Raw genomic sequence first — 25,802 nt, 5'->3', positions numbered from 1 at the left:
ATCACGAGGTGAATCCCCCGGTTCTGCTATTACATAAAACTTCCGCTTCAGCCATTATATACCTTCTGTTCGTGTGATATAGGACTTAAAAGCAGTGAAGGCTTAATGTCTTAAACAATGAGCAGAACTCTTCGATTGGAAGGCTTTCCTGTCAGAAGTACCAATATCAAAGTAAAAGTATTTCTTAATAAAGTCGTTGAACAATGCAATATTCAACTTCCTGAAATTTCAGTGTCGCAATCAAGTACCGAAATAACTTTTAGTACTGAAAAAGGTAGGTGGACTTGTCTTCTAAGTAGACCGATCATACTATAACTTGTATGAATTTCATACAAATTTGGTTTATTCTGCGGATTTGCTAAACGTGTCTGGGAATTATTTTGAAACATTTTATGGATTAACCTTCACAGATCAACAATAGAAACAATAGATACAGTAAAGAACAATAAATTCTGTAATGTAATCAAATGAATTTAAAACAGGTTAATATATTTACATGATTTCCATTATATTTGATATTCAGGATAACTTTCCATTTATTATTGTTCTGTTGTTGTTGATATGTCTATGTTTGTATTCCTTTTCATTTGTTGCTAGAAAATTTGCATCCATAAAGAATTATACACTAAATCTCAACTTCAATATGAACTCCTTGCTTGTTTGAGTCAACCTTCATTCAACAAATAAGTTTTCAATATTTTATCAATACTATTCTTTAGATCTTCGAAAATTCAGTACAAGTATACCTGGATATGGCTTTGGAGAAAAAACATATTATCTACGTACTTATGTTTCTGATGACCATGATGAACACCATTCTGGTAGGTCCATGAGTCCATCTGAAAAAATTTATCAATTAACTTAAACCATGGCAATATTAATTACAATTATTGAGTTTAAAAGCTATTTTTATACCTTAGAAAACTGTCACATCTAGAGTATCAGCATTCATGTAGTTCTTTACATGTTTTAGAGGAAAATGTGAATGTGGAAGAAAACCCAATATCACAAAACATCAGCTGTATCGAAAAGCCAACTTGGGATCTATCTAGAACGTACACATGGTTTGATATAGAGGAATTTTGGGATCAGGAGAACCAAAAGTTTGTCAATATATATTTTCTATCAAAAATACCTTTCATTTCTGCAACAGATTTTTGGTAGAGATTAATGTCGATGTTCAAATCTTTCAAATATCCTAACCAATTTTATATTATTATAACTCATTCAGTTGCATAATTATACCTGAAATTAAAAATTATTAGGCTCACATTATGGTAAAATAATATGTATTTTCAGTGTCACAAATTTTTATCATCCATTCAGAGCCATCTTAGTTCAAATAAAGGATGCAAATATTGGACCGATTGATATCATCAAATATTTTCAAGATGTAAATGTTTCGAATGGAGGATCTGTCAAAAAATTCTTGCTCATGGTTGATGGTATTCTAATTACATTTTATTCTGAAAGTGAGTCTTTGTTTTGTATAATCTTGATATTTGCCATTTACCTAAAATAAAATCAAGATTTCTACATGTTAGAGACCATTTTGATCTTTGCATTATTTGAAATTACTCTGAAATGATTTTGATTAAAAATACATATTTTTACATATTGTATTTGCATATATCATGATTATTTAAATGTTCTCACAGATTTTAAATACCGGCAATTGTGAGTGAAAGAATAAACGCTCTTTTGAGCAAAAAAATGCTTATGTTATCCACATCAGTAAGCTTATTCCCAATTTTTAGCATAGGAGGTTACCTACACACTGTTCTTATGTACAGATGTCCAAGCAATAACTCAACACAAATATGATGTATTTAGCAGTAATCATTAACTACTAGTGTATTTTTTATGCTTGCGAGTGAAAATACTTAACGATTAGTGATATTTACCTCAAATTATAATAAATTAATTCGAATCTTGTCAAGAATTCTTGTGTAGTTTTGAAACCTCATATTGCAATATTAATTCATTTTTTCTAATAAATTATTCAATAGTGTATCCTTTAATTATATATTAAAGTTGATATTTGCAACTAATTATCCAAAATTATGGGTCTATGTATTTTAATGTATTTATGTTTCAAGTCCTATGAAAGATGAAATAGTTAAAATCAGGTTTTTTGTTTGTTCCTGTGTCATAGTTTGTGTCGCTAAGTTTTTTAAATAAATTGTAATGCCATTTCCAGTATTTATATGCTGTTTCTATATTTTGACAAAGACACAGTAATAAGAATATTAGAGAAGAAGAAGCACAAGATCAATGACATAGAATTGCTTGTTTTTATGAAGATTATTCCAGAATATCATAAAGATCAATTGATTTTGCAAGTAAATTAATATACCGTATTACCTTTTAGAAGGGAAAAAAATCGGTTTTATTTATCTTTTAAAAATTCATCTATCGTATAGAATCTGTAGGGGATCAAAAAGCAAAAAATAAATAGAAGTATCAAGAAATATAGCCAGATTGTCATAAATTCGCTTGTATATTTATTGCTTGAATTAAGATAACATAGGAGTAATATACCATGCTTTATATTTTAAAAGTAATTATATGTCTACAGCTCTAATGTAGTATTTCTATTTTGATGTTTTTAGAATGTATCTGGTGAAAATTTATCAAAAGAAGCTAGAATTATGGAAGTATCTAATTTCTCTCCCAAAGGAACTTCTCCAGAAAATATCACAGAAACAGACATTACCAATATTTATTGCGTTAGCTATGAAGTGGATCTTGGTCAGTATGAAATTAAATACCTAAAATAATATTTTTACACTTACAATATACCGTAATTTATTGAATATATAAATCAGAAAATTGTAACTTTTAGGAACCCAATAAATGCCATATTCTGAACTTAAACTAATGCTAAATTGGTAACCAATGAAAAAGAATAACAGCCACTAATAATTTATTTAGAACTCCATATTACAAAAATTATTAGACAAAAAAAAATAATCTGTCATGATGGAAATGCAGGAAAGTTTAAAATAAGGTGCGATAAAAGATAATATGAGATAAAAAAGTACTAAAACATCACAACCAAAAACATTTTGTGTCAATGTGTTACAAAATTATTTTTATTTCTTATTCTATATCTCATACTTGTAGTTACTTATATATTACTAATTATAGGATCTTCGCTATAGGAGACCCTTTATTATCGGTCGTTCTCTCTGTCTGTTTGTCTGTGTGTCCAGCTCTGGCGTCTTAATGGCTGGATCGATTTAGATGAAATTTCACACACAGGTTTGCGTTTAATAGAAATTTTGGATTGAAGTTTCGTTTCCATGGCAACAACAAAAAAACGCGGCGATCAGTATGAAATTTATAATTTTTTCATCAATTTATCGCCGTTCTCTCGTTAACCATGTCAAAACTTGAAATTCCAAGAACGCTACCTTCAGCAGAAGATAATACTCTTTCGAACGAGTTGTCTTTTGTCTCGATACTTCATGAACTTGAGAAGCCTTAGGGATTTTAGTGAACATCATTTTAATCATTAGCTTTGATACAAGCAGTAGGTGCACAGGATCTCCGCTGATACTCAGCCCCGCGTCTGTATTGTGCTATTGCGATGATTCAATTCGTTTTAGTCCCTGTAGCACACTGGTGGTCACCCGTAACTTCGTTCGGATACAAATCTCTTTTATTTCTGAGACCTTTCAAGCATGCAATAAAGGTCACCGAAATTGCCGGTTACCGATATTTCCTGTTCATTTTGAACGCTGTGCGTCTGCATTTCATTGTTACGTGAGGAATAAAATGGGGCTAATTATTGAAACATGTTCTCTAAAATTCCTATGGCTTCACCAGTTTATAGAGTATCAAGATGAATGGCGGCTTGTTAGAGAAAGCATTTTCCTTCGCGAAGGGTAGCAATCTCAGAATTTTAATTTACGACTTTATTTACGAGAAAATTGCGACAGAATGTCAAAAAATTAGAAAATTCTTCACGATTGAATGTTTTGTGGTTGCTGCCATGGAAACGAAACACCAATCCAGTCTTTCGAGGAAATGCATAATACTAGGGTGACATGTTAATCCACATGAGAAATTTCATCCAAATTGATCAAGCCGTTTAGAGCAGTGGTTGTCAACCTTTTTCAGTTCGCGGACCGGTAAAAGTTCAAAACAAATTTCGCGGACCGGCGGACCTTCAAAATTAACCAAAAATGTCATGAACACAAAACATAATCAAAAGAATGCAATTACGACAAAAGTAGAAGGTGCAAAAGAATACAATCCAATCTAATGAGAAATTTGCAGCTGTCTTTTTAACATTATTTTTTTCGTTGGCTTTGCGGGTTTTTATTGCATCAGTTGAAAGAATTTTGGCGCAGACTTTGCACATGGGAAGTGGTACTTTTTTGCTGCTGCGAGCAATGGTAAAACCTAGCTCCAAATACTTCTTATCATACCAGATCCATATCAACTTTCCTGAAAGGTCGTTTCGGGGCATGTTGTAAAGTTGAGCAGTCTCTTCATCTGTCCTGTCAACACCACTAACTTGGTTTTCACCGCTGGGTTTCTTTTGGAAGAGCTGGATAATACTTTGTTGTTTATTTGTCTCCATTTTACTATCAAACTTCGCTAAATATAGCCCTACTGTCAAATTACGGAACGTGCGAACTGCGAAGTTCTCAATCAGGTACCGTATTGTGTGTAGGGATTTGTTCAAAAAGATTTTTTTTCTAAACAATTGCTTATATCCATTTTTTGCCTGTTTTGTTTAAAATGGCTGTACTATTTGCAGGCGCTCTCGTAGTATGTGGATCAAGATGGAAGACACCGGATTGTAGTATGTGTACCAGATTAGGGTTAAGGAATAATTTTATTCCATTTTTTCTAGCCAAGTGACTTCCGTAGTATTTGTACCTAAAATTATGGCCTAACCCCAACCTGGTACACATACTACGTTCTGGTATCCGCTATCCTGGTTCACATACTCCGGGAGTTCCGATTTTTTTGTATTAAATGTGTTAAGAAAAATGAATGTAAAAACATGCCAAGCGCGTCTTATTTGCAATAAATCGTTTGAAACGCCACAAATATCGATGAAGGCCCATACAAGCCTTCTCAAGCTTTAGTTCAATGCGTCCGCAAACGTGGTTGGCGCAGGAAGACGCTAGCGATAAGACGATATTACGTGATACCGATATTACGTGAACGACCCTGCGACGAGAACGACCTTGCAAAAATTGAAATACGACTGAATAAATGAGTTTGTATAACTTTGAAAAACTCTATCGCTTTAACCTTAGGAACAAGGTATGCTAGACATGAATCAACTGAACAGTTTTAACCGTAATAATGCCTTTATTTTGAAGAAAAATGACAATACAAAAACTCAAAATCCTTATTATGGGGTCATAACAGATTAGTTTTGACATCATTGCGCCAAATGTGTCTTACTATAAGCATAGCCTGACTCATCGTTTAAATCAGGTTGCCGCCGATGTAAGTATATTCTTCCTTATCGTACCTTGGCGGTAGGTGTTCGCAATAGAAGTGAAAGTCAAAGCAAGAATTTTCACTTACATTTTTGAAAATATAATTCCGGCAGCTTATGCGGCTGCCAGAACGCAACGTTCTGGCGTAGTTTCACGACGATGTATTTCAAGAAAAACAAAAACAAGCCCTTGTTTTAAAACAGGGTGTTTTTTAGAATTGCTGAAAAACAAAACCCTAGCTGTGTGCTATCAAACTCCTTCGTTAGGACGTTAGCTGCCGTTATGAGGTCATAGACTTAATGAACATCCAACCGCTCAGGGTTTGAAATGGGCAGAGGACCTCTCACCAAGTTTGGTTGTTAGACGAATACCGGTCTACGAATCAATACGAGTTAAAAAAAATAATCATAAAACCGAGAATATCGGTCAGAGACCGAAGACTTATCGATCGAAAGTTTGGGGATCCCCCAAAACAGCACTCTTACTTCATAGTGACACCTTGTGTCCCATCACTAATTAATTAATAACTCCCTGATTATACGACATAATTCGCCCAAAATCAATAGGCTTCTGGTCCGAGATAAGATGAATGCACATGCAAAATCTGGAGCAGATTCAATCTCGCTTGCGTGAGATATCGCGTGCATCTAACAGACAGACAGACAAATACCCATCAACATACTTACCGATTAAAATCGATAAGTAATAACGAACATCAATACATTGTACTTTGCAATTTGCTTATAATGAATTAATATTGGAAAAATATTTGGCGGACCGGCAGCAAAGTTGCCGCGGACCGGCACCGGTCCGCGGACTGGTGGTTGAGAACCACTGGTTTAGAGTCTACATCAAAACAGACAGACAGATAGACAGATACACAGACAGACAAGCCGGTAGGTGCCCAGGATCACCGCTGTTAGTTGAGGCCTGCACTCAAAGCAACTGATTGCCATTCGTGGAAACTTGAGGATCTTAACGGCGATGCGACGATAAGCAAGCGGGTTGCCAAAAAGGCTAGTTCGTTTTGAGCCCTGCACGTTTTGTGGACGTACTCGCGTGACTGATATGCAATGGCTAAAATTAAAAAAAACATGTTTACTAGAAACCGTAAGGCTTCCCCAGTTTGCGGAGTATGGAGATGAATGGCGGCTTGTTAGAGAAAGCATTTTCTTCTGCAAAGGGTAGCAATCTCAGAATTTTAATTTTCAACTTAATTCAGGAGGAAATTGCGACAGAATGTAAAAAAAAATAGAAATTCCATCACGATTGGATGTTTTGTGGTTGGTGCCATGGAAACCCAGCCTTTCGAGGAAACGCATAATACTAGGATGACAAGTTGACCTACATGAGAAATTTCATCCAAATTGATCCAAATTGATTCCATTTTGAAATTAGAGGCTACATCTTAACAGACAGACAGATACACAGACAGACAGAGCGACTGAGAATAAGGGTCTCCTATAGAGTGGAGATCCAAAAGAACGACTGAGAATAAGGGTCTCCTATAGAGCGGAGATCCAATATCAACACACGAGAATGTCCACGAAACGTGCAGCGCCAAAAATGAACTGGTCTGGCAGCTTTGGTTATCCGCTCACTTAATCACGCTGCCGGTACCGGTATAGATCCGCAAGTTTCTATGAATGGTAACCGGTTGCTTGAGTGTGGGCCTCAACTATCAGCAGAGACCCTGGGCGCCTACTGACTTGTATGATTATTGGTTTGCTTGAGTTAAGAAATGGTAAACGTTTACTTTGTTCATACATTCCTATTAAATACCTACCAATTTTCAATATGCTCTGAATTTCAGATCACGATTCTTACCCTGGCAACAACAAACATTAGTATTTGCCACCAACATTTTGGGAAATTGTATTGTTTTCTTGTTGAATCAATGCTTTAAACAATAGTTTGAAATACACTAGATTTATTTTTCATTTTTGCTTTTTATTTTATTATAATATTGCATCTGATATGCCCATATGTAATTTTTTTTTATTTTCCAGCTACTGATGACTTTAAAAGCATATTGGAAAATTCTAGATGCAATGACTTCCACGAGAGTAGTAAAGTATGTACCTTGAAAATTCAACGAGTATTATCTTGCAAACTTACCAAAGACTGTACATCTAGAGAATTTTTCATTTAAAATATTGTAATAATCACAATGCTACAATCTACTCATTCGATATCATCTTAATATTTATGAAATCTTATAATTTTCAGATTTTACCATTGGCAAAATCAGATTGCATTATAGCAAAAGACTTACCGGAAGATTTCAATACTCGGCAATTGAAATTTATTTTCGAGAATAAGAAATACACTGATGGTGCTGAAATAACAAGAATTGACAAACTTAAAAATGGAGATGTACTGCTTTATTTTACATCATTCAAAGGTTTGTGTGTATTTCTTATATCTGGGTAGAAATCGGATTAATTGCTCAATTTTGGTTGTGCCATGCATTGAATTTAAAGTAAGAGTATACCAAATAATAGCGCAAATCATGGGTTACAATCTAAAATAATTTTCAACTTTTTCAAGACTTTATAATTAGTCCAAACTTGTAACCTAATTCATTGGACCAGCGGTTCCCAAACTTTTTGTTTGTGCATCGGCAAATTATCAAGGAAAAAACTCACGGCGCACTTGAAAATGCTGCTTTTAAATAACACTCAATTTTGTGATTTTTAATATGTATTTTATTCCTTGTAAACATGAAGGCTTAAGGAATAAAGGCAAACGATCAACTCTTATCGCTTATCTCCGCCTGATTTTCATTTGAAATGCTACAAAAATCACTCATGTTTGCTAAATTTGATTTAGCAAGTAAATAAACTGCATCTAGCAAAATTGCAGCCAGTGGTGGGTACCTCTATTTTTACATAACTGAGGCAGACATGTGTAACAGAAGGTAAATCACATATAGGGTGTCTCAAAAATAAGTATACACTTTTAATTTTGATTTTCTTTCAAGGTACTCATCATAGAGCAGGGGTTCCCAAACCAGGAGTCGCGACCCCAAATTGGGTTGGAGTGATAAGTAGATAGGGTCGCAAACAGGTCATGGGGTCGGTGGGGTCGCTGAGGTATGATAGATGATGGATGTACAAAACATCTAAGATTTGACAAACCATGTTAGATTTAGCAGTTTGTACCATGGCTTAGCCTACTGTAAAACAGGCCCATAGGCATCGCTCTATAGAAAATCGCGCTATAGAAAATGTAGGTATTTATTGTGACATCACTGTTTGGTTTTAGCTTATTTTACTTAATACTACCACATGACCAAACTCAAAAGTCCAGTGAAAGAAGCTCTAAAGTTTCATAATATATATATATATATATATTGACCTGGGGTCGCACTGGACACTTGAAAGTTGTCTTTGGGGTCGTCCTGGAAAAAGCTTGGGAACTCCTGTCATAGAGCGTTCATTCCTTCAGAAAAGTAGTGTGTAATAGTGTGAATAAGTAGTAAATTTAGGTATTGATGAATTTTTTATCAACCCACTGAATGACAAAGAGATTAACCTAAGAAATCAGGTGCAAATTGCTGTTTTGCAAGTAACATATAAATCAGTAAGGCAAACTCTTTAACAAAGAATATGGAATTATTTTGGCTCCTACACGACGAACAATTCATGCAATTCAGTGTAAATGAAAATTGAATCTGTAGTTGACGAACAAATATCAGGAAGACCAAGTAGCGAACGCTCTGAGGAAATCATTCAGAGACGAATTAATTCCTAATTCTCTGTTAAAGAGGCGCCTTACTGATTTATATGGTTCCTGCCAAACAGCGATTTTTGATCTTATTTCTTGAGTTAATCTACTTGTCATTCTGTGGGTTGATATAATACCTGAATTTTACTACTCATTCATACTATGTTTTCTGAATGAATGAACTTTCTATGATGAGTACCTGAAAGGCAAATCAAAATTACAAGTGTATGCTTACTTTTGAGACACCCTGTAGATGGGGAAAATAAATTAATTGATTCATATATACAGCAGTTAAAATGAGAAACAATAAAAAAATAATTTCAGGCCTAAACCTGTCTTTCATCATATACTATATTCAGTTGTGTATTTAGATGCTGAAAGGATCTTCAAAAGATACAAAGAAGAAGGTGTGCAAGCTTTGAGTCTTCAATTCAATGTTGAACTCTATTATCACTGCTTTTCTAATTTTCACAAAAATTTGGCGGAAGAACATTTTTTTGATGTTGTTTCTCAAACTATGCAAGGTATATCTATCTGAACCGAATGTGTCTTTATACATTATTTTTAAGATTAATCAAGTCTTGAATAACTATTTAATCAAGTTTGATTCGTATTTAGCATTGTTGCAATTAATTTAAAACTTAGGTTGTAGTAAGTCATTTTCATCCCTACTTGACAATCTTCTTGGCATGTTGATAAAGCAATATCATTGTCTGATTAATTCATAGAAAAGGGTTAATATAACTGAGACCTGAGAAAATGATGATATTGAACTACAACAAACCATAAAACCCAAAATATCTACTTTGGAATAATTCTGTGCAGGCCGCAGGGCTTTGATAACCCTCAGTTTATTCAATTTCATCCAACAGATATTAAACATTGGTGTTTTCAGAACATGAAACTGAACCAATGAGATTCGAATATACCAATTTTGAAGAAGATGTATTTCAATTTCTTATCAAACGGAAAAATCACATGCATGATTTGCATAATGAGCTTGAAAAGTTTGCAACTGTTGGTATAAGAGACAAAATGTTTGAAATAAAACCAATCTCTGTAAGTAAAAACGTCTTTTGTTACATACTTAGCTCCAGACAAATTGGCCTCAAATAAGACAAGCCCATTCCAATGAAGATAAACTTAATCTAATTATATAATTAATATTAAATGTCATCAAATCAAATAAATACCACTGTTCAATACAGTTTGCATGGTGCTTTATACACTTCAGATATATATCAAATATTATAATACCTATTCTGCTTTTTAATATGTAATGTGTAATGTATCACACGGATCGATTCAAAATAGAGTAAATAATTCGATTTTGTTTGGACTGGAACTTCAGTTAGTTTATGATTATGTACCGAAACTTAGGACATTTTGCACAAAAGTTATGTTCTTTCTAGTATATGTTCCGAATGGCTGCCTGAGCGATGAAAACAGAATTAGATCCCTTGCGCTAATTTGTCAATCACCCACTTAGTTTTTTGCTGAATCTCACTTTATGATTATCTGGGCACAACATCTCTGAAGAAAGTGTCACCGAGTCGTAGAGAAATTGATTGAGTTGATTAGTGGTGGCAGCAAGACGGGGCAATGGCCCATATCACGTCTTTGACTGACTCAGAGAGCAATTCCAGAAAAGTGCATCAGCAGGAATTGTGACTTCAAATGGGCACCTCATTCATTAGACTTAAACACCTCTTAGAAAGCTTAGTTTTTTTTACAAATTTATGGATTCCGTTTTAGGGGCTATCCTGTATCTTAGGTAAATAATTTCAATTTAAAAGATTTGTCTGTCTTTTACGGATCAAATCTCTAGACATATTTATTGCTTTTAGCTTGATCACATAGATAATCACAACACCTTCAAAGCAACATGCATCAAAATATTGGACAAATTCTTCAAGAAGTATACTGTGTCAACTTATCATGAGATAAAAGTTTCAAACCTGAAAAAAGTTAGAGAAAACTTCCCATCGGGTTCAGTGACTTCGTCTAATTTGCGCAAAGATGGATGTGATGATCTGGAAAAAGATTACAATGTTAGGTATGTTCTAAGTAATTGTGTATTAGAAAATGCTTTATTTAAAAAATTATTTCTCCCTTACAGCTACCATTTCTTTGATGCATCTGAGTATTTTATTGCCAATGAAAAAATTTTGGTATATTTCCTGTTTTGAGGTTTAAAAACAGGTGACAATATTTTTACAATATTTTTTTTAGATGGACAGGCACAGATTCTCATATCTTGGTGGTAACTGGGTTAAAGGATGTTGTAGCATCAACTGTAAAAGACATTGTAGCTAGTACTAATATAGAAGAAGAATTCCAACAGTTGGATGAAGGAAAATATAGGTTAAGGCCTTTTGAATAATTTTTGTGTCCTTCTTTTTCAACCACAATTTTAATAATGATTTCATAGTGATTGAATCTGTATTGAATGCTTCTTTATATACAGTCCATAACAATCAACTCAATGTTTAATATGAAAGTTACAAAATGATTTCATTATAGATGGGTTGTTGACACTGGTGAACTTGAAAGAATACAGAAGGAAGCTACCGGTAAGTGTGTTATAAAACAACATGATGACGAACATAAACTCTCATATGAAGGAACTCCGGCACATACTTTAAATGCAAAATATCAGATGTTACATTGCATAGAGGTAAGATTTAAGGTTTCACCTGACTGCATAAAAAATACTCCTTTATTCATATTTCCTTAAATTTTAGTTATTCATCAGATATAAAGTGTTGATAGAGATATATTTACTAAAGTTAATTCTTTGAGGAACACTGTTCTTTTATTGTAGATATTTGTCTTGATATTTATTGCATTTGAAAATTTGTTGAATAGAATGATGATATGATTTTAAATGCAAAAATTTTAAACTAACAATTTGACATCAGAAGTAAAAATGATAATTTTGTCGAATTGTAGGATGTTTGTTTACCTTCCAAAGAATATGGTGATTTATATTGCAATATATATTTATTTGCTTTAACATTTTCTTCCCTTGCTCATCCCAAAATCTTTGCAATGCAGACAGTTAAATGTATCTGATTCAGTAAAGTTGGAGACTTATGAGGCAAATATTATCAGAAATAAGTTATCAATAATATAAAACAACAAAATATGAAACTGAAACGTTCTGAGTCAAGCTTTAATCTTATAAATGTCAGATGAAGGGCAGTCTTCAATTGCAGTTCAGGCTTCGGTAACATCCACTAGATTTCAACAGGAAAAGTAAGATAAATACCATAAGCTGGGTGAAGGAGCAATTAAATTTTCAGTGAGACATAAAAATCTAGTTAACAAAACAGTGATCTATGTGACAAGGTACCAGTTTTGCAAAAGCACATCTGCTACCACATGAGCGTGAGGCAAAATCAGATTAGAATATATTTTGAAACATAATACATGCTGAAATTTCATGATAATCTTTTTTATATTCATTTATTTTTGTTATCTTGCAGTCGATTAAAGATCAGGAATTTGAATGTCTTGACCAGGATCAAAAACGGTTTTTGACAAATTCAAACAATGAAAAGTATGTCATTGCCTATATTAACAAGGCGTTGGTATCAATAAAAGGTAATATTTATTGCAGTAGCAGTATAATTTGATTATTATTTACCTATCAACTATTAAAGGGCTGTCCAACCTGCACTGTGCACATTTTGGTGCACAGTGACGGGCCATGTTCAGGCCACATGTTACCAGACATTAGAATATTAAACTGTTATGCTAATGTTCAATACAATATTCAAATATTTTGCCCACCTCTACCCTAAAATTGCTTTTTATGTATTTTGTAAATTCTAATGTAAATCAGAACTCGGCTGGTGTTCAAGCTTGGTAAAAATATTTGCGGCCCACAGCCTGCGCCTCTAAAAAGCTGGCCCGCGACACTGAAAGAAAAATAAATCTCAATAAAAATAACTGAGAAAACAAAAAAAAACATTTTTTTGTGAATTTAAATGAACAGTAGTTGACTATCTAACTGTTTCTGCATTTAACATTTTATAAATAGCTCAATTAAGGATAGTGTTTCAATTATTTTTTTTTTGTGTTCAAACTTTAGCTTACTTTCAAATTTTAACTTTTTCTTTATTCTTTATAAATAGATGTAGTTGCTAATGTTGGTTATTTGGCTGTTGAGTTTAGTATGATGATAAATGAATCAAACATATATAAACAAAATACTGTAAATAATATGTAGATGTTTTTAGTCCTAGTCATTTATGATCATTGTATATCTACAATATACTAGCCCAATCAGGAATAAATTTCGAATTTTCAATACCACAAAAAAACAGCTTTTGTCGTTCATGATATTGGTAGAAAAGTTAAAGAAAGTCAAATAATCAATTGAAATTAATAACCAATGAACAAGTACCGTAAAACCTCTATTTGGGCGCCACCTTTATTTGAACGCCATCTCTAATAGAACACCACTATAGAGGAAAGATTGAAAAATAGAGCGCCACACTCAAATTGAACGCCACTTTAATGAATTTCAACGAAAATAAAATCTTCATACATTAATTTTGTTCAGAAAACAGAAATTACCGGTAAGCTGGTCAAAATGACTGCACTCGAAAAGAACACAAAAAACATACAGTAATAATAATAATGAACTATTGCTCTATACAGTTGATGCCGCTAAATGTAATCACGGATAATGTTATCAATCGGTTAATATTATCGGAATTCCTGATCCCCGCCCGAATGTACAACATGCATTACAAATATGCCGCTTACTGTAATCATTACATCGGTTATTGTTATCAATTCTCTACTGGTAATTGTACAATTGATTAAGTTTTTACAATTGAGCAGTTAAAGCAGTCATTTAAAAGATACCAACCAACATACCGGTAGTACCAATGCTGACCAGCTAGCTAGTCGAAAAATAGAGCGCCACCCTCTAATTGAACGTCACCTCTAACAGAACACCACTATAGGGGAAAGGTTAAAAAATAGAGCGCTATGGCGGTGAAATAGAGGTTTGACGGTATGTTACCCATAGGTAGATAGCTGGTTTCTAGGTGGCTTATGACATTGGTATTTCATCATGATGCTCGTTTTTATTAACTCGCTCAATCAAAATTGGACCATTGAACACCATCTTTAATAAAAATGTAGGCTATATCAGCATAGAAAATCACAAGAAATATTATTAATCTGTTATGATTTTATAATTACAATGCTGAAATGATATATACTAATCTGTTTTTCTTGGGATACAAATGCTTTGATAGATTTTATATCCTTACACAGTGGCTAAAATTCAAATTTAAATAAATAGAAAATAGTTAAATAACTTTTCCATTTTATCTTGTTAATTATGTTATGCTTTACAGGAACAATTACTATTAATGGCCAAGTTTTAAAAATTTGGTGCAATGGGAATAAAATCGATACAGCAGTGATCAAAATCAGAGGTCTCTTAACAACAGACAATTCTGTTACTCTATCAAATGCAAACAAAGAAGCATTGAAACTTAAAGAATGGAAGGACAAAAAAGAATTTTTGGAAACCAATCACATGCTTGAGATTTCCGTTCAAGTGAGTTTTATCTTTTTTATACATATAAGCAAAAGTGTGGGATATTTAATAAATTCAGCTATGAATAGCACCAATTATAGTAGGTTGGAAAATACTGCAAAATTGTTTCCAAACCATGATTGAGATTATGTTTTATATTTCTATACTAGATTTTTTGTTCTGTTTCTGATTTGCATGTTCACTAATTTTTAATAAATTTGGTTGCTATAATATCCATGCTGTTAATTTATTGGTATTTCTTTTTGTAATATTTCATATAATAGGTTGGAACATACTACAAACATTGTTTCCAAATCATAATTGTGATTGTGTTTTATATGTTATTCTGTTTTTTTTTTTCTGAATTGCATATTAATAATTTTAACAATAGTTAGTTGTGTTGAGATAATATTCATGCTGGACTTTTATATTCTTAAATTATTATTTATGGTTATTTATTTCTGTTATATTTAAGAACACATCCCTCCGGATTGTTGGTTTCCGTGAATTTATGAAAAATGCTGTGTCATCAGTACATGAATTCTTGGAAGAATATTCAGAAGATGTTTTATTTTATGAGACAACATATGGAAAAGCAGAATATCTATTCAAATACTCAACAGACTTTAAAAAATGCTTGGAAAATAAAAAGATTAAAGCTGGCGTAGAATTTGACTCGAAATGTGGCATTAGATTGGAGGGTAAAAAGAAATTAATTGCAAAAGGTGAAGATTTTTGTTTCTGTATGGTATTGTTTGCTTTATTAAAATTGGATTATCACTAGACAACTTTATATGAATAACTCAAATAAGATACTTTTTTACTATTTTTTTAACAAACCCTTTTAACAAACATTAATTTTTATTTAGCAAACATTCGATTTGGTAAAAATAACTGAAATAATCTATTTTTACCTTCATTCATAAATTTTTGTATTTAAATATATTTATTTCCATACAGTTCACAAAGATTTGAAAACATGGGATGAAAAAATCTCTGAAAAAACTGAAAAATTTGAAAAATTCAAAATACAAGAGTATTTATATAGTCCAGATGGTAAAGCTGCAATTGGGAAAGTTTGTACAGACCATAAATGTGTGATTTTGATTGAAGGGGAAATACCAAAACTAACCAAAATGGAGAAGATTGTTACAGAAAGAAATGAAATACCATCCCTACCTCAAGAGGTAAATGATGTGATGATATATATTGCAAGAATAATTTTACCTTCTGTGTGATTGTACAGTGTATTCTTTATGATAAAATACTAATATTATAGAAAAAAATAAGATAAAAAGATTTTTCAAAAAATAATTTCATAAGCACTGGAAATAGCCTTGTGTATAAATGAATGTGAAATATTGATAAGACTTAGGAAATGTAGTATCGTTTTTTTTTTATTAGGATAGGATAGGATTTACATATTTATGTCGGGGAAAAGGAAAGCCGATAAGACGGCTTATCCATATGGCGAACCACGGCCTCTCGTCCGGTTACCATTCCAAGTCGGGTATGGGATTAGTTATATTTTTTGTTTTCGGAAGCATGGACTTGGTGGTGGAGGAAGCCGTAACCGACCAGCGGTTACGTGAACCACCCAACGACGGCGAGGAGTCCAGCAATCCTCTCGCACATAACCATCCCTGCATGGGATTCGAACCTGCGAACTCACGCAGAGTAATTAGAGGTGCGGTGGCTAGCGTATTCCTAACGCTTAGCCCGTTGAGCCACACCGCCGCGCCATTCATTCGCTGCAAGAGTGAAACAATATTTTGGATGATTATTCTGCTCTTCCTGAAAATATTAATTACCGTATAGTGTACTTTTTAAGCCAGGTAATAAACAGATTTTTATTTTTGTTTGAATTGGGTAAAAATCTATTTATCTATAACAGAATATAAATATTGAAAAAAGTTTTTTTAGTGATTTTATCTGTCACACAAAGCTTTAATTTTGCCAACACTTTGAACACTTTAAACATTATTTCATACTGTACTTTGAGATTTTGAAACTAATTTGTGTCAAATATTTTTGTAATATTTGCAGCCACGCACCATCAAACAGGAACATGATTCACCATTCACTCTAAGAAGCAATGGAAACCCTGAAGTTAGCAACATAAAATTATCAGTACACGAGGGTGATATAACTTTATCAAAACATGTTGGAATTGTAAACAGCATTGGCAATAGCTTTTCTTTAAAACAAGGTAAATAAAAAAAGTGTAGATTGACAAATTTTCATTCTGATTGTCTTCAAAACTGGAAACACTATCTAAATATAATTTTTATATTTTGTATTATTTGGATTGTAATTTTTATTTATCATTTATGAAAATTCTATAATAATTTTTGCAAGATTCTATTTGCTCATTGTGAAAATGTAACATGTAATGAAAAATCTTCTTTTATTCAATATTCCATTGTTTTTGAACAACAATGCCCACATAATCTTCTGTTTCATATGTTTCCTATTTTGTTTTTAATCATTTTATTATTTTTTGTTGACTGAGAATAGGAATTCTCATTACGAATACCTACCTAAGTGTCATCAATATATCGCAGAATTCAGAAGTATTTATTCATGTTCTTTGTTGTTAACTTAGTATAGATATATTCGTATGAATTGCCTTACAGGAGGTCAGTTGTGCAAGGTTATTCTGAAGAAGGGAGGAAACCAAATCCAGTCACAACTGGATAGTGAAACAGACAAAACAATGCGAATAACTAGTGGTGGTAGTTTGCCATGCAAGTATGTAGTCCATGCTGTCTTTGAAAAAAATTGTCGCACTAATGAAAAGCAACTAAAACGGATTTTTGATGAAGCGGAAAAGAGACAATGGAAGTCAATTGCCATTCCTGCCATTGGAACAGGTATGTGTACTGTACTGTGTATTATAAAACAAATGTATAGTTTCCATGATAGTTTGAGACCATGATAAAAATGCGAAATAAAATTATTAAATTTACAATTCAACTATTACAATAGAATAAAATAACAAGTTGAAGCTTACTCATACTATACATCGTACTCTTTTAGTTTTTTGTTGAAAAATCTCAACAATGACGCCTGTTGGAGACGCCTGCTTTAGTCAGTCCTAAATTTTAATCCATTTTTTTATTTTATTTATTTAACAGGGGATATGTCAATGTCCAGCAAAGATAGTGCATCAACGATTTTAGAAGTTTTCAAAAATTTCAAGGCTTCATCGCCGAGGCATTTGAAAGTCGTCGATGTTGTGATATTTAACAAATCTCTGATTAGCACCTTTGAAGAGACGTTTTCAACCAAGTTAGGTACAAAATAAAAGGACATATATTCAAAATTTCCTAATCACAAATCATAACCACTTGTACAGTAGCAGCTTGCATGAGTTATCAATTAAAAACTTACTTTACTTCTATAATAATTGTATCAGCCAAATTTTGGAATTTAATCTCATAAACTGGGCAGGGTACTCATTCAAAATTTACATCACGAACAATTTCAGTAAAAGCTAAAATATTTTAATGTCTATCTTCAAACTTTTAGAATCTTCATCCTCTATCAAAACACAAAAGTCACTTGATGCCACTGGAATTCAGACTACATCATCGAATTCTGTAACAATTGGTTCTATGTTATTAACAGTAAAAGAAGGGGATATAACTGATGATAAAAATGACATCATCGTCAGTAGTGTTGGCTCAGACTTTGATTTATCTAAAGGTGAAATTAAATTACCAGTGAAAACAGATCAGGAAAAATGAGGAGGTCAAATCAGAAATATTTATTCAATAGGAAAATTTACAACTGATTTGATTTTTTTTTAAATCGTGCTTTTTCGAATCTCTTCTATCTTAATTTTAATTCAAAGTATGTAAAGGTCACCTGTTTCTATTAAGGAAACGTCTCAAAAACAATTCTCCAAAAAGGAGGAAAACAAATACAAGAAGAATTGTCAAATGCAGCTGGGAGGGAATTGAGAGTAACAAGTGGAGGAAAGCTTCAATGCAGAAAGATAGTTCATGTCGTCTTTCCCAATACTGAGCAACAGATGATAGAATGTATTCAAAACATTCTCAACGAGGCTGAAAAACATCAATCTGCATCTATATCTTTGCCAGCTCTTGGGACAGGTAAATCACATACTACTTAAAGTCATATCATGGCAAGATTTTTTTATGACCATGACAGAGTTGTACATCAATCCTTTTACTACATTTAGCAGATGAGTTTTCATTTTTTGTATCAATCATCAAACAGTGTATCACAGTGGTAGCAATGAGTCTTTAGAATCAAAATTTTTGTTTAATTTGCCAAACGGAATAAACTTTGATGGTCTTCAAACATGGTTTATTTTGAATTTACTATAGTTTGTAGTGTTTGGGAACATACTTGAAAATATTATTATCCAGTCATAAATATGTTTATACAACTTATTTCACCTGTTATATATTTTCATAAATAAAACCATTTACCCAGGAAATCTGAACCTGCAGAGTGCTGCTGTTGCGGCTCTTATGCGAAAATCATTGAATCAGTTTGTTTCAAAGAATTCTGCAACAAAATATTTGAAAAAAGTTGATGTGGTGATATATGACAAACCCAAAATACAGGATTTCATTATGGAGTTAATAACTTTTCAGAAAGGTAATGTTCTTCTGGAGTACAGTACGAAGAATTACAATAATTCAAATTATATTTGTTATTGAACATTTGTCAATAAATATTGCATATAGCAACAAAATGTTCATTGCTAATATATGATAAAAAATTTGATGCATGGACATACCGATGAATTAAGATTAGTCAGCAGAATGATAGGAAGAAAGGGGTTATATCAGTTCGATAAATTTTGAAATTAAATAAAGACCATGTATCAGCTCAATTTTTTAGGAACTTTTTCAAGCCCTTCTTGCCAAAAAATTACATGGTGAATGTTGGCTTAATGAGAAAGTTTTTTTATTAATTTTTTATTTGCACAGTTTTCTGTACTAATATTCATCAACTTGAGATACTTTTAAGTATTTATTATTTTTTCAGATACCAGTTTGTACAGGCCAGAAAAGGTTTTAGGAGACATATCAGAAATATACCATGTTGAGTGAGAAATTAGCTAAATTATTTTATATGAGTATGTTAGGTGAAAAACAGTGAAAAAAAGTATATTTAAGAATTTGAAAGTAACCAAACTCTCCAATATAGATGAGATTCAATATTTTGAGAATTAGATTTAAAAAATGTGAAACATTGAACAACAGAATGTCTTCTTCGGCAGCAAGTAATTTTTTTTGTTTTTTTGCAAAACATTTGCCCATAAGCCAAACAACTACTCATAAATTATAAATTATTGATTATAGTTATTGTTTGTTTTATTATAGGTGCTGTACCTAAATTTCAAACTACAACTCAAGTTTCACCTAAATTCTCGAGGCAAACACCACAAAGATCTTCAACTAGACATTCTCTAGCAGAAGAATTGACATCATCTTTGGCATGTTTATGATTATTTCAGCAAAAATCTACATGAAAATAGTTACTAATATAATAAGATAAAAATTTAATTTCATACTAAACACATTTCATAACAAAATGCAAACCTAATACGTAATTTTCAGCTGAAGGGAATGAGAGGCATTTTTAACAGCCAACCTAATCAAGGAGAACAAAAATTGAAAAATCTTGTTTCTGTTCGACAAGGAGACATAACAGAAGAGAAAACTGATGCTATTATTAATAGTACTGGATTGAGTGTTAACCTATCAGGTGGTAAAGTTTTTTTCAGCATTTTATATTCGATTGTTTTGTTTTCAGCAAAGTCGTTTCATTCAGATGAGTATACATGTTAGTCAAGATTTTTATTCTCTACGAGAGTCTAACATAATTTTGTTTTGTTTTTCATGTTTAATTTTTAGGCATGGTCTCTAGGGCAATTCTTTCAAAGGGAGGAAGTAGAATCCAAAAAGAATTATCTTCCCAAAAGGTTGATACAATAAGGATGACAAGTGGTGGAAAATTGCAGTGCAAAAAAATATTCCATGTAGCATTTCCAGATGATCAAAAGAAATTGCAGGAGTGTTTATTAAAAACATTGAATATGGTGGATGACAATGGCTGTACATCTTTATCAATTCCAGCAATTGGAACAGGTATACTATTTACAGAATTTTCAATAAATTGTGGCCTCCTCCATCGAAATAGTTTATGGCGTGGTTCAGTAAAATAAAAGATTTTGTGATATGCCTTATGATCAGATGCACCGTGTGGTATACCATCGCATTGTGATAAATAAAAAAGCTTATCCTCAGCTTACAGCTGAGCGTTCTTACTGAATAAGCGATTTAATACTTAATGAACATATCCCTGTTTTATTTAAGAATTAATGTGTCCAAATAAAAAATAGCAAAAAAATTATGTTACAATTTAATAATTATCTAATATATTTTAAGGAAACAAAAAGATGTCTAACGATGTTATGGCAAAAATTATTCATAATGCCATAACAGATTTCATCTTGAATCGACCAGTTACAAAATCATTAAATATCATTAACGTTGTAATATATGAGCAACATAGAGTGAGCTCATTTAAAGAAGGCATATTAGGTTCAAAAGCTATAGATGATGTCAAAACTCTGCCATATTTTCAGTCTAAGCAAGGTAAGACAATGTTGTTACTTTTTTCTCACAAATTATTCATGTGAACTATGTCAGTTCTATTTTTGTCAATATTAATTTTTTGTATTCAGTAACACAAGATTACCAACATGAGGAAAAATATGAAATATCCATAAATAACAAATCCAATTTCATTTCTCTCAATTCCGTCACTCTGCATTTCTATTCAGCTAAAAAGATGGAAATGGTAATTTTCTTATTAGCATTAGTGGATTTTGTGAATAAAAATTCAGGCGAGTTGGAATTGGATACGTTTTTGTTATATAAAGTTGTAGCCAATATCTGCTCGAGTTTACAACAATACTGTTTGCATATTATCTTCTAAACTTTGGCTTACACCTACTCTTTCTTGGATCCCCACTGCTTGCTTCTAACAAAAACTGCTGTAACTGTATGCATGTAGCTTCGGAGTAGCAGGCTGCCGATTGCTGATATAAAACGATAACTCATGACATTCATTTGATGACAAAACCTTCACACTCATAACATGTTATTTTGATTTTAAAGACAATTGAATCAATCAAAAGACATATTGATGCAGCATTTCAAACAAAAATTATATCGATACCAAACAAACAACTAATGAAATGGATCGAAGATGATTTGAAATCAATGAAATCTTCTGGAAAAGTTGATGTTGATATTCGGTATATTAATTACCGGTATTGGTTTTTGTTGGGTATTTTGCATGGTATGGTATTTCAAGTGATTAATTAACGCTATTGATGAAGATCAGATTACCGTTTTCATTTTAACAAAAGAAAGAACGAATACCCAATATCAATTCTTCGATTACAATTGAATATTATGGCATTTAAATATGCCAATTTAGTAGGGATTTGAGAGATGTTACGTTATGTCAAAGGATAGATACACAAAAAAACACCAGTAAGTTTTTAAATTACATTGTTTTATACCAGACGTGATGATAAAATCTCACTAAAGGGTTTGAAAGTTGACGTTGCTACTGCAAGTCAAAAAATCCGAAAACTTCAGGACGACTTCAAGGTGGCTGATGTAGTAGCAAAACATGCAATGTATACATGGAAATATCATAATGAGCAGGAGAAAAAGTGGATTGACTTTGACGCACAATCAAGTGTAGTTATAGAGGAAGCAAAAAATGTAAATACAACATATATATATTCCAAAGTTCAAAAACTTCAATCATTTGATCTTGCTACTTCATACCAGTCATACATCAGTGTCATAATAGATTGTGAGTTATACCTTGGTGCCCGACCTCATGGCCAACGTACATAAATATTTATATAACACAACAACCATATACCGGTATATGCTTTATGTCCCTGTATAAACTGTATCAATCAATACTTCTGGCGCACTATTACAAATCGTTCAGGGTAAAATGTATTATAATATCATCCAACACTAAGTGATATAATTTATGAATTTAATATAGCAATAACATATCATTTTGTTTATACAATCATTACGCCTGTCATAGCAAACTTTCAAATCTGCAGTATTGGTTGGTATACAGGGGTACATCTAGTAAAATAAGCGCATTTTTATGTGCATTCTCTCAGTTGCTGTGTGAATTCAAATATGTAAACATAGCAAAACGTAAATATGACTATTCTAGACTTTTATTTTACATGCTCATTATTATTATATCTAATGTATTAAATATTGTTAAATTTTAAGAAGTCGAACTTCAGCAAGATCAAAGTATTAATCAATGGTGTCAGGCAAGACTGTTCTATTGATTTCAAAGCTATGAAAATTTCTGGGAAAAGTTTTGAATACAAAGTTGAAAAAGACATAAAGGAAGGTAATAATGAGTATGCTCTGTGCATGATCATACAGTTATTCTTTCCGTTAGTAAATGAGAAACGGGCATTTTTACATAATGCTGAATGATGTTGATTTTGTATTTCATAGAGATCCCATCTCATTGGGAGAACATGTCAGAAAACGAAAATTTGAAATATGTACGACTCACTTCATCCTGTGCAGAATTTCGTGAAATTGAGGAAAATTTGGGCAAATCTCTTAGCAACTTCAATATTAACTCGGTGAATTATATTTTATATAAAAATGTGGTAATAAATCAAAAGAAAAAATATATGCAATTACAATAAATCGAACTGATCTCGTATTTTAAGCAAATAGAAAATAACATAAAAATGGCATTTTAGCATGAAGGGAAATGGGAAAAAGCAATGTTGGTTATCAACCAGTGATAATGTCAATAAAAAGTAGCTTAATATTTGCTTTGAAAATAGCAACGCATTGTTTTCAATGCTAGCGAATAAATTCTATTTTGGTTTATTTATCTTTTCATTGTTTAGATGAAGTTTCATTATTTCTGCGAGTCTTTTTACATATACCTTTAAACCTTCCTCAGTAGTATGTTCTCCCAAATTTTGATCTGCACGCGAAAAGATTTTGTCATTGAATGTAGTGGATTTTTGCCCACAGACCGAAACAGGTTGCCCACCCTTGCCTCAGTGTATTATGTTTGGATATATTATTTATCTCTTTAGGAAGTTGTTAAAGTAGGCGCCCGTACATTTGAACCCACGTACATTTGAACCCATGTGTATATCCGCGGGTTCAATCTTTATGCGTGTGCTAAAACCCATGGGTTAGGGTTAGTATGGGTTCAAATGCCCGCAAACCTCAAAAAAAATTCCATAGGTGCAATAGTATGCAGGTGCAATTGTCATGGATTCAAATGTACGTGGGTTCAAATGTACGGGAACCGTTAAAATATAGTCAGCTAAGCAGTATATCAAAGCAAATTTGATTATGTGAATGTTCTAGATTCAATAATATTTTACTTTATCACATAATATATTTTCAGATACATCGAATACAAAACAAACGTCTATACAATAGATATCAACAGGAAAAAAGACGAGTGGCAAAGTTGTACCCTGGTGAAAATATTGAGATGAAATTATTCCATGGAACTAAAGCAGACATTGCAAACAAAATTGCAACAGATGGCTTTGATCGTGGATATTGTGGTTCTGCGAATGGTGTGTATGTTATTGAAATATTTTTCTTGCATTTTTCAAACAAGATTTAAAAATTTTTTGTGAAGGTGTGAGTGAGTAAATGTTGCCACAGCTCACATGTTCATACTACTTTGATTTTTACCGGTGTAACAATACCATGATTTTTGGGATAAAAATTTAGTTATATTTTCAAATTAAACCTGCTCATAAAATATTGCAAATTGATTGTAAGATAGTAGACCACAAAATCATAGAAAACTACGGACTTAGAAAGTTTTTTCAGGATAGGATTTACATATTTATCACAGAGAGTGGAAAACCAATAAGATGGCTTAATCATATTGCAAACCACAGTCTCGGCTCCGATTATCTATCTTTGTCGGATATGGGATTAGTTAGCCAGTTATTTGTTTTTATATGCATGAATTTGATAGTGGAGGAAGCCATAACCGACCAGCGGTTACCACCCTACGACAGTGAGGAGTCCAGCATTCTTCTCGCATATTATTAACCTCTCATGGGATTCAAACCTGTGAACCCACGCCGAGTCGACACACTTACCTTCCGCAATTAGAACTATGCATTATAAATAAGATATGAAATATGAAAACTGGTTGAAAGCAGTTATTTACTGGTTACTTTTAGTTTGTTTATTGGTCGCTTTTAAAATGATATTTTTTTTATTCATTGGCACTGTGCAAAAGAACGTGCGACGGTTGCTAGCTACCAGTTAAACTAGATGCCATTGCTAGATACCATTGTTGCTATGTAGACGAGAATACCATTACCTTTTAACTTATTTCCTTATTCATTTTAGATGTTGCATTTGGGAATGGCGTATACTTTGCAAAAAATGCGTCATATTCTAATAATATAAAGTATGCTACACCAGAGAAGAATAACGAAAGAACAATTATTGTCGCAAATGTCATCACTGGAGAATATCAGAGAGGAAGCCGTGGGATGAAATCTGCAGACCGTATATCAAGTAGTGCAGAAATGTATAATTGTGTTGTAGATAACACAACTAATCCCACAATTTTTGTAATATTTGTTGATGCTGGAGCATACCCATCTTATCTGATCAAATATACCGTGTAGTTATGCGAATGAGTTTCTTTTAATAAATGTGATTCAGACATAATTTTTTCATCATGGTTGTGTCTTTGTAATATTTTGTTATAGATTATTAACTTTTGACCATTTCTGTAGTCGTAACAAGTAACTAATTGCAATATATAATTCAATTAGAAAAAAACCTTTGTTATGGCTGCAATCATTATGTGTTTTTTAAGACAAGGCAATGGAACTTATCTCTCATAGTATAAAACATATACTAGTTCCTCAATTTGACGATCTTTGCCTAGTTGAGTGTCAAATTTTGTCATATAAATGC

General features: G+C 32.4%; 1 protein-coding gene across 3 annotated transcripts; it reads left to right on the top strand.

Moving 5' to 3' along the window:
* The first annotated feature begins 52 nt into the window (after nt 1-52).
* LOC120333057 (uncharacterized) lies at nt 53-25,802 on the top strand. 3 transcript variants are annotated; one of them, XM_078119274.1, is made up of 34 exons: nt 58-274; nt 720-821; nt 974-1,103; nt 1,327-1,472; nt 2,233-2,342; nt 2,613-2,751; nt 7,478-7,542; nt 7,698-7,872; nt 9,569-9,721; nt 10,093-10,256; nt 11,045-11,253; nt 11,430-11,561; nt 11,721-11,874; nt 12,686-12,803; nt 14,576-14,781; nt 15,236-15,485; nt 15,721-15,947; nt 16,807-16,969; nt 17,397-17,633; nt 17,898-18,056; nt 18,292-18,468; nt 18,645-18,878; nt 19,225-19,392; nt 20,124-20,236; nt 20,361-20,508; nt 20,658-20,891; nt 21,192-21,401; nt 21,491-21,606; nt 21,927-22,066; nt 22,340-22,544; nt 23,091-23,214; nt 23,325-23,458; nt 24,250-24,427; nt 25,224-25,802. In XM_078119274.1, the coding sequence occupies exons 1-34, from the start codon at nt 118-120 to the stop codon at nt 25,505-25,507; spliced, it is 5,661 nt and encodes a 1,886-aa protein (XP_077975400.1). In that variant the 5' UTR covers nt 58-117; the 3' UTR covers nt 25,508-25,802. The 3 variants fall into 3 exon arrangements, with proteins under 3 accessions (XP_077975401.1, XP_077975400.1, XP_077975399.1); XM_078119273.1 differs by having other exon boundaries at nt 59-274; nt 23,088-23,214; nt 25,224-25,801; XM_078119275.1 differs by lacking the exons at nt 23,325-23,458; nt 25,224-25,802 and having other exon boundaries at nt 53-274; nt 23,088-23,214; nt 24,250-24,421.

The sequence above is a fragment of the Styela clava genome, chromosome 13 (assembly GCF_964204865.1).
Source record: "Styela clava chromosome 13, kaStyClav1.hap1.2, whole genome shotgun sequence".
Classification (NCBI taxonomy): domain Eukaryota; kingdom Metazoa; phylum Chordata; class Ascidiacea; order Stolidobranchia; family Styelidae; genus Styela; species Styela clava.
This window is presented reverse-complemented; position numbering and strand designations above follow the sequence as displayed.